Here is a 10,223-nt window from a genome sequence, read left to right as displayed (position 1 = left end):
TATATATATATATATATATATATATATATATATATATCATGACCATCATCATCATCGTTTAACATCCACTTTCCATGCTGGCATGTGTTGGACGGCTTGACAGGACTGGCATGCCAGGAGGCTGCACTAGATTTCAATCTGATTTGGCAGAGTTTCTACAGCTTGATGCCCTTCCTAATGCCAACCACTCTGAGAGTGTAGTGGGTGCTTTTTACGTGTCACCGGTACAGTGACCAAGGAGGTGGCACTGACATCCACCACAGTCAAATGTTGCTTTTTACGTGCCACTGGCATGGGAGCCAGTCAGGTGGCACTGGCATTGACCACAACTACAATTTCGCTTAACTCAACAGGTCTTCTCAAGCACAGTATATTGCCCGACGATTGAAGGGTACCTTTAAACTGCCTTGTTGTGTGACACTGGCATCAGCCACAGCTACGATCTCACATTTCCAAAGGTCTCAGTCGCTTGTCATTGCCTCTGTGAGGCCCATCATTTGCAGGCACTGCTTCACCACCTCATCCCATATTTTCCTAGTTCTACCTTTTCCCAGGTTCCTATCACTGTCCTCATCCATACGCAGCACATGATTATACCAGTGCAGTCATCTCTCTTGCACACCACATCAATGCTTATGTCCAACTTTTGTCTCAGGGTGCTGACACTCTGTCATATATGCACTCTGACATTGCACATCCAGCAGAACTTACTAGTTTCATTTCTCTCAAGCCTTCGCATGTCCTCAGTCACTGCTCATTTACCCTATAAATTTATGGCTAGTTTAGCAAAATGCTAATATGAAAATTATAAAGTAATGAAGGCAGCTATATGCGATATAAAATCAAAAAGAAAAAATTCAATTGTCACTAATTGTGACTGAGGGTGTCTGGTAGCACCTATATTGCTAGAAATAGTTAAACCCTTAGAGCTGCAAGAAAACACATTTTCGTATACTGACAGGGGAGATAACTGCTCCATGTGTGAAGCTTATGTGTATATATATATATATATATATACACACACACACACACACACACACACTTACAGCTAAGCCCAGTTTGGATGATGTGGCTATGATTGTTTTTGGTTAGGCATAATCTATAACAGCGTTTCTCACCCTTATCATTTCGGGTCCCCCGTTTCAATTGGAGCTTCCAGCTGTATGAAAAACCATTTATAAACCATGTGCTTATTTACATTTTTGAAGATGATCATCGGTTTCCGTAAAAATATTTTTTATTTTTAATATGGAGTTGGGTGGAAATGGGATCTTTTGAAGTCGGCGTGAAAGTGAAAGAGACAGAGAGCGCGATTGTATGAGTGAAGTTCTTTTGAAGTTGGCGTGAAGCGGAAGACTTGATGTGCGTGCATGTGTGTGTGAGAGTGTATGTGTGTTTGTGTTTGATGGGGTGTGTGAGACAGAAAGTGTGGTGTGTATGTGAATTGCTTTTTTTAGTGTGTGTGAAGAGACAGAGAGAGTAATGTTGCTGGTGTGTGTGTGTATGTGAGAGAGAGAGAGAGATAAATGAAATTTTTTATTCACTTTTTGTAGTAAGTGATTGAGAGAGAAAAAGCGAGGGAGAGAGAGAGGTTATGTATGTATGTATGATTGGCTCAGTGACACACACACACACACACACACATGCATGCAGGTTGTTATGTATGTATGTATCTATGTATGGCCAAGAGAGAGTTAACTGAAATTTTGTTATTCACTTTTTGTAATGAGTGAATGTGTGAGTGACTGACAGAGAAAAGGAGAGAGAGGTTATGTATGTATGAATGGCTTTGGCTGACTATCATCCTGTACTCCCCTTGTTGCTAGCGAAATGGTATATGCCGCCTGTGTGAGTAACTGGTTGTTTTAATGTTGGGGGAATTCCATTAGAAAAGTTTTAATCGATTTTCTCAATAACTATGGGAAAAAATACAAACTGCATTCCAATCTATGCACCCGTCTCCACATGTGTGCCATTTTTCACACGAATCCACTCAGCCGTTTGGCTGTGAACCTCAAGGCAAGAAAGAATACAACTATCACCCATGTCCAATTTATATTATATATATATATGCATGCATGGCCATCATTTTTACTACAGTGCAGGACATTATTCTGTAGGAATGCTTAGAATCGAAACCTTACAGCTTCAGTAATTAGGATCAGACCACACTTAGATCAGGTGATGTGCCCTGTATACAACAATGTGGTGAGAAACAAAGAGTAACACAGACAACAAGCCCTTTAAACAGACAAGTTTCCTTGGTTGCAGCTCAACCCTGGATTAAAGGAATTGCCAACTATGAAGAAAAGTATTTTCCCACCTCGCACACAAAGCCATTCTTTTCTGTTATTAATGTAACTATGAACTGCATTTGCTTCTAGCTCACCACACTACACCCATGGCAAGCAGCTTTGTAATTATGTAAATATTGCAATATTCTGTAAAAATAAATGTCAGTTAAACAACATTAGAGTTTGTTTTATTACATGACATCTTGCAGCCTGACATCATTCCAATATATTGATAACCATTTAACCAAAACCACAATATCTTTTTCCAATTCAAGTACATGTTGAAGTCGATGTGTGATAGTTTGATCTGGAAATAGCAATGAAATCTCCTTCAGATAGCACCCGACCATCGTAAATATCACTCCTCATATCAACCTGAAATATATACATAGTTATTATTAACATATTTTGCACTGTCATAGTATTGGTTTCAAATTTTGGGAGGAGGAGGGTTAGGTTAATCCCAGTGTTCAACTGGTACTTATTTTATTTTACCTTGAAAGGATGAAAGGCAAAGTGGATCTTGGGCATAATTTGAACTCAGAACATAAAGATGGATGAAATGTTACTAAGTAACGCGTCTGCTAGCTCACTGTAATATTAGTATCCTATCTTTAACCAACTCAAAATCAGAAATGGCTAAATTGGAAACAATCAAAATTAAAATGAAAATGAAACTTGGTTTTCAGGTCAGTTGTCAAAACAAATTCAAATAAATCTGTGAATTGTTTTCCAGGTAATTCAACAACAAATTCATTTGAAATTTTTGCCTGTTTCAGTCATTGGTGCAAATCTAAACACTAAAAGAAATATTGTTCATGAGCTTTTAAGATTTTAGCTAATATTGCATATGTTCTTTTAGATATTATTAAGAATAGGCATTGGTACCAATATTTTAGAGAAGTCACACATTCCACTGGAATTATACTTGTCTAGTAAATGACTTGACCACCTCATGTAAGTGGAAACCTACTCCAAGACAAGCAGACAGCAAGAGAAATTTTCAAAGGAAGGACCCTGTCAAGCAAATGATTCTGTGCATTAGTTCCTGACACTATTAGGGAGCCAGGCCCACCCAGGTCTTGACTCCTAGAGGTCCTCCTGTTGTTTTCAAAATGCTAGCTTTAGTGGGATAAAGCCCAGAACATCCAGGTGATCTTATTTCCCTGAATTTTGGTGTATATCACTTGGCCACAAAGACAACGGAAAGAACTTGCTCTGTGGATTTATTTCAATCTGAGTTTTCCTCCTACTATTCTCTGTTTAGCAGCTTGCAGTATTCTTTTTCAGCTCCCACTATCATTTCTCTTTAGCCATAGCTACATTGAGCTCTTCTCAGCTGTCTCTGACAGATGTTACATCTCTAATGTCCTTTTGTGACCTTTGATTCCAAGCTGACATGGTGTGCCAACTTCTGCTGCCTTCCCTTCCTTTGTCAGCTCTTTCACAAGGTCATCATTTTTCCTCATCTTATAGTCATTAGATAAATTTATAGTTAATCTGATAACTTTGTGTGTGTTAAATGACTAGAATGGCTCTTCCACAATGTAAATGCCACATTGCATGAATTATTGAATATTGACCAACAAATTGAGAACCCCAACAATGTTCAACTGAATAAATATATATTTATGTTTTATAAATAATTGTTGTTTTGATAATTTTTCATAGCTGACAATAGTACTTTCATTTTCTCCATTTCTAGTTTTTTTTTATTGTTTTCATTAATTAGGCAAGTATGGGAGACATGTTTTGGTATTAGGTTGATTGACCACATAAAACAGGGCTTCTCAAACAAGAGAAAATATTAGGTTTGTAAAAACACTGGAAATTTTGCAGTAACCTCAAACAACTAAACATAACCCATGTCTAGAAAATGTGTGGAGCCCCTTTTGCTATTCCTATCTACTTATATTTGTGAACTAGGGTTTTCAGCAATGTTTAGAATCAATGTGGAGTGTCTGTGAGGTCAACTTTTCCATTCTGGAAGTGTGAAAACCATTTCTTCCATAATAACGCCTTCTCCATACACAACACAAATATCTGAAGTGGTTTTGGCAGCTTTGGAACCTTGATTGAAAGCAAAGAGAAGTAGTTGTTAAAAATGCTCATTTGACATTCCATCATCTGAAAGAAGATAAAATTTATGCAAATTTCAAAAATGATAAAACATAAGTTGTATAGGAAGAATAATGCTATAAAATACTATGATAAAAATATTTTTCATGTCAATTCAAATGGTATTAGAAAAACAAAACTGACTACTCAACAGAAGTAGCAGTCAGATTTCCTTCAGGTGAAACCCCATCATTTTAACTTTGGAAAGACACATTAGATACTGCAGTTGTAAGATGCATCTAAAAAGGCAGCTCGGTCAGTGGTAGAATGCTTTTGAAGAGCTAAGCTGGAGTAAAGAACATCAACAATAGGTAATACAGAAATAGAATGGACAGTAGAAAGAGTGTAACATGTTCTGTCTGGTACACTGTGCCCTATACAATTAACTGTTCCATGGTAGAATGTACATCATGGTCATCAGCTAGGTAGTTATATGGTGAAACTGGATCTGTGAAATAAACTTTTTGTTTAGCCAATGTACTCCCCCCCCCCCAAGCCACATTATAAGATCAACCAGTTGAGTATTGAGAGATGCAAATAACAAAAACTAGGTTATTTGTGCCAATAAGAGAGTTTTGTTGTGGTCCCTTAACCTGCTAAAAATAACAATCAAATCACCACTTACTGAATTAGAAAGGAAGGACAAATTGAATAACGTGGTATTAGGCATATTGTGACTCAGGAAGGAGATGGAATGGCCATTCATTTATGGAATGCTTTTGGATATAGATCTGTTCAGTTAATGCTGTCTTCAGTTCAACAACAAATAGGTTCCCCTCACTGCAATCTTATTGCTTACATTGTGTAGTGCTTGTTCATCTGAATATTTAAATGTCAGAAATTGTAGCAGGTGTTAGCTTTGTGTTTATGCTTGAATGAATATGACATAGTTGTAAAAAAAGATGATGAATTAAAAGTATAATTTGTGACTGTCTTTTCTTTTTTTCTTGTTTTCACAGAATGTATGCATTACGTAGAACTAAAGATGCTTTCCGAGAAAATATATCAGAAATGGAGACTTCAAAAGTAGAAAAACTCATAGAAAAAGCAGAAGCCAATCTGCAAGTCATGCAAAGACAGGTTGGTGTTTGTTTACATTTATCTTTCACCTTAGAACAGACGATACATTGAGGAACCCTTCTACATCAGTGTTTCTCAACCTCTCATAACTCAGTACGAGCTAACTTTTCTACTCTGTAGTGTGCAAATGGTTGCTTTGCATGCACAGGATAGCACTGCTATAATAACTAAGCCACAGTCCAGAGATTTGTTTGTAAGTGGAGTCTTAGAACTGGAAGATGGTGCTGTTCATTATAATAGTCAACAGTTTGAGAATATCTGAGTTGTAAGTCCAAAGTAGTTACGGTTGTGAGAGAAGATTATACTGATAACTAGAGGGATGGGGTTAAAGGTGTATAGGGAAACAATATTTAAACTAAAAGAGTAGTTATTTTTTCTAAGAGGGGAAAGGTTGAGGTCTTTCAGTCTGTTAATGACTTGTGGAGCTTTCAACATGTCTTGGGAAAGTTTGAAGTAGTGGTTTAAGAATTCTTGATAGGAGCTATAAGATTTTATCAAAGGATCCCTTAATACTGGAGACCAGTTTAATTTTTCAATTTGGTCCTGGTTTATGTATTTTTATGAGATGATGGCAGGTGGAGAGTTTAGTGTTTCTAGCAATGAAGTTATGCTTAATCTTGTTTATATATATATATATATATATATATATATATAAGGAGAATTTACAAAAAAAAACAAAAGACAAAGACAGGTGGTGTAGAAAACTAACAGATGTATTAGTATAACACTGGGAAGTGAAAAAGTCTTTAACGTTTCGAGCCTATGCTCTTCCACAGAAAGGAACACAGAAAGAAAGAAGGAGAAAAACATGGAGAGAAATATATATATGCTAAGAAATATATATATGCTATGGCTAATGATGCGCAGACATATGCTGAAACTTGGCACCTGGAGTGTTAGCAAGCATTCACAGCTCTCTACCAGTTGGGCAATGTGGTTCCACATTGGAGTTCTATAGGGGATCAGTGGCAGGCAAGAATGATGACTACAGTTCTATATTTAAGAGATGAGGAACTATGTACATTAGTTAAATTATTTACAATTGACGGATATTTGTTTTGGCTGATATACCCTCCAGCCTTCATCAGGTATCTTGGGGGAAATTTCGAACCTGGGTTCTCATTCCTATGGTATTTTTCAATGTTGTTGTTGTTGCTGCTGTTGCTGTTGTTGTTGTTGCTGCTGCTGCTGCTGTTGTTGTTGTTGTTGAGGTCACTGCCTGGAATCAAACTCGAAACCTTAACCACTATGCCATATTCCCGTGGGCAGTTATGGAGTGAGTTCTAGGGCTTATAAATCTAATATTCTCCTATCCTTCTTTAATACCAGTTCCCATATGCTATTCATATCTGCACTCAGTCTGCTTAGGAAGTTGTTGTGTCCTAACATATGTGCTGCTTCTTTTAGTTTTTGTATTTTCCAGTGGTGTTCTCTGTCTATTATTTTAACTTCATCCCACAGGGGAAGGTGGTCTCCATTTTTCCATGCATGATTAGCTATACCCGATTATTCACTCCGTAATTGCCCACAGGCATATGGCATAGTGGTTAAGAACATGAGCTACTAATCTCAAGATTCCGAGTTCGATTCCAGACAGTGATCTGAATAATAATAATAACAACAACAACATTGAAAAATACCTTAGGAATGAGAACCCAGGTTTGAAATTTCCCCAAGACACTTGATGAAAGCTGGAGAGTATATCAGCCAAAACATTGTGTTAACAATAAACCAGATGATGACATCCTCAGGGAAACTCTGGGTGTCATGGAAGATCAATTAGCTGGTCTCTTCTAGAGGATTTTCAGGCTGGGGTCTATGGATAATTTCCAGAAATCGGCCTGGCGGTACTAGCAGAGGCCTCTGTCAGTTCAGGCAAGTTCTATAGGCATGGAAGTGCTGTCAGACAGACCTGTCTAAGATACACACAGGGCAATGAAACCATTCTGCATGCACTCGTCCAGTATCTGAACATTGCTGATCTGTGAAACTTTGTCGAACAGCTGTTGTTGCATGTAGGACAGATCTGGTTAGCAATCAGATTCATCATAAGGATTGCCTTGTTGCCTTCTTTGGCCAGGAAGGACAGGCAGTTTTCTTTTGTTTGTTGGCTATGGCAAAAAAGGTAGTGTGGTAGATGAGGTTGAAAGGACTGAAGATAGATGCTTTCCTTTTCAGCCAAGCCCTCATCAAGTTTTTCAAGTTACACTTGAAAAGGAAAGTATGGGTGGCGAGGGAAGTGCTGTCCCCCAGTATTTTTGTTGAAGGGTGGGTAAATGTGGCAAGGATAGCCCTTGTGGATGGGCCTACACTGAACATATGCCTGTTGGCCAGAGCAGATGAAGAAAAGAGAGGTGCTTGTCTGGGGTGCCCTAGGCAAATGGGGTAACCAGCATGTGTGAGGGGGTCCTTGGTTGGCCCTGAGTGGAACACTCCTTTTTGGAGAATTTTATTGTTTAAATTTTGTTATTAATCGTTAATGTTTTCATTGTATACATGTGTTTTTGTGCTAAGCCCCACTTCTTTTTTATGTTTTGTGTTTAGCCCTTGTGACCAATAAAAGAAAAGATTGTTGTTGTTGTTATTAAGGCAAACTAGCAGAATTATTAGCATGCTAAACAAAATGCATTGCAGCATTTTACCCATCTTTATATTCTGAGTTCAAATTCTGCTGAGGTTAATTTTGCCTTTCATCCTTTAGGTGCCAAACACTGGAGTCGATGTAATTGACTCTCCCTCTCACCCAAAATTTCTGGCCTTGTGCCTTTAGTAGATAGGATTATTATTATTATTATTATTATTATTATTATTATTATTATTATTCATTAAGGTGGTGAGCTGGATGTATCATTAGTATGCTGGTCAAAATATTGGTTTCAGATTTTGGCACAAGGCCAGCTATTTCCAGGGAAAGTGTAAGTCAATTACATTGACCCCAATACTTAATTGGTACTTATTTTATTGATCCCCAAAAGGATGAAAGGCTAAGTCAACCTTGGTGAAATTTGAACTCAGAGCGTGAAGACAGGCAAAACGTCACTAAGCATTTCACCCAGTATGCTAACAATTTTGTCAGCTTGCTGCCTTATATTGGACAAAATATTAGCAAAATTTTACCTTTATGTTCTGTGTTCAGATTCCAATAAGGTCATCTTTGCCTTTCATCCTTTCGGGGTCAATAAAATAAGTACCAGTTGAGCACTGGGGTTGATGCAATCATCTACTTCCCTTTCTTAAAATTTCAGGCATTATGCCTACAGTAGAAAGAATTATTATAATTATTCATTAAGGTAATGCAGCTAGCTGGCAGAATCATTAGCATGCCAGGCAAAATGCCTTCATCTATCCTTATATTCTGAGTTCAAATTCCACTGAGGCCAACTTTGCCTTCCATCCTTTCAGGATCGATGTAATCAACTTAACCCCTCCCTAAAAATTTCAGGCCTTATGCCTGTAGTAGAAAAGATTATTATTCATTAAAGATGATGATGAGGATGCGGTGAGTCGTTATTGCTCCAGACAAAATGCTGAGTGGCATTTCTTCCAGATTTTTACATTCTGAGCTCAAATACTTCCAACTTTGACTTTGCCTTTTATTCTCGTTGGGTAGATTAAATAAGTAGTTGTCGTTAAGTGCTGGGGTTGGTGTAATTGATTTCCTCCTTCCTTCAAAATTGCTACATTTTGTGCCAACATTTGAAAGCATTATTGTTAGTATTCATTCCATTAAATCAGGACCCATTACACTGAGGGGTTTATTCTATGCTTGTGTGTCCCTGCCTATTCGTTTCCTGTCAAAATTAAAATGTTACCAAATTCGAAAATTAAAAATTTTTTTTAAATCTCTCATTTTCGATGTTTTCCTTTCTTAATTTCTCTTGCAGACTGCCATTAATAATCTGTTTACTGAAGGCAAGCTCGTTATTGAATGAAACAGCCTGCAGAACTACATGACTGAATAATACAGCTCTGATGAGGATGATGATGATGATATGTGATGCAAATGATGACTACAAACAGCTGATGTATTTAAGCCACTTCTGCCCACCACTCCAACCATTTCATAATCTTGGTCTTTATCTTCATCCCTCTAATGTTGCTTTGATTATGTCTGACAAAATAAGAGTTAGGAAATGGATTTGGGGTTCAGAGACAGGGGAAATGGTCGGGGTGCATCCTCAGAACTTTTTGTTTTGCTTCAACCTACCTCTTAAATGTTTTGGTTTTTAGGCTTTTTCACAAATATCCAACTGAATTAAAAATACTCCTATGTTTCTACCTCCAAATTGGTTCATGTTAAGATCTAACATCTGTTATGATATATATATATATTATATGTATAATATATTATATGTGTAATATATTGTATATGTGTGTGTGTGTGTGTGTATGTATGTATGTATGTGTATATATATATATATATATATATATATATATATAATTAATCAATAAATTAATTAATAACTAATAATTTTACCAAGTAGTCAGTACATTAAAAATAACCATTTTAGGTAAACTTATACAAATATTCTATAATTATATACATGATTATAATCAGGGATCAGCTAATTGTTTCGCCATGCACTGATTTAGAAATAGGAGCTAAATGCCTTTTTTCTACTACCATAAAAGATCTCTGAGACAGTAAAGACACTTTTTTACGTAAAAAAAGTGTCTTTACTGTCTCAGAGATCTTTTATGGTAGTAGAAAAAAGGCATTTAGCTCCTATT

General features: G+C 36.9%; 1 protein-coding gene across 1 annotated transcript in view; it reads left to right on the top strand.

The window, feature by feature from the left end:
• LOC106880225 (LYR motif-containing protein 4-like) overlaps window positions 1–10,096 on the top strand; it is a 21,257-nt gene extending 11,161 nt beyond the window's left edge. The window contains exons 2-3 of the mRNA XM_014930089.2: window positions 5,372–5,492; window positions 9,377–10,096. Of these exons, the coding sequence (XP_014785575.1) occupies window positions 5,372–5,492; window positions 9,377–9,424 (169 nt within the window). The 3' untranslated portion in view covers window positions 9,425–10,096. The remainder of the gene's footprint in view (window positions 1–5,371; window positions 5,493–9,376) is intronic.
• Window positions 10,097–10,223: the final 127 nt, after the last annotated feature.

The sequence above is a fragment of the Octopus bimaculoides genome, chromosome 24 (assembly GCF_001194135.2).
Source record: "Octopus bimaculoides isolate UCB-OBI-ISO-001 chromosome 24, ASM119413v2, whole genome shotgun sequence".
NCBI lineage: Eukaryota > Metazoa > Mollusca > Cephalopoda > Octopoda > Octopodidae > Octopus > Octopus bimaculoides.
Note: the sequence above shows the minus strand (reverse complement) of the source record. Positions and strands in the feature narration are given on the sequence as shown.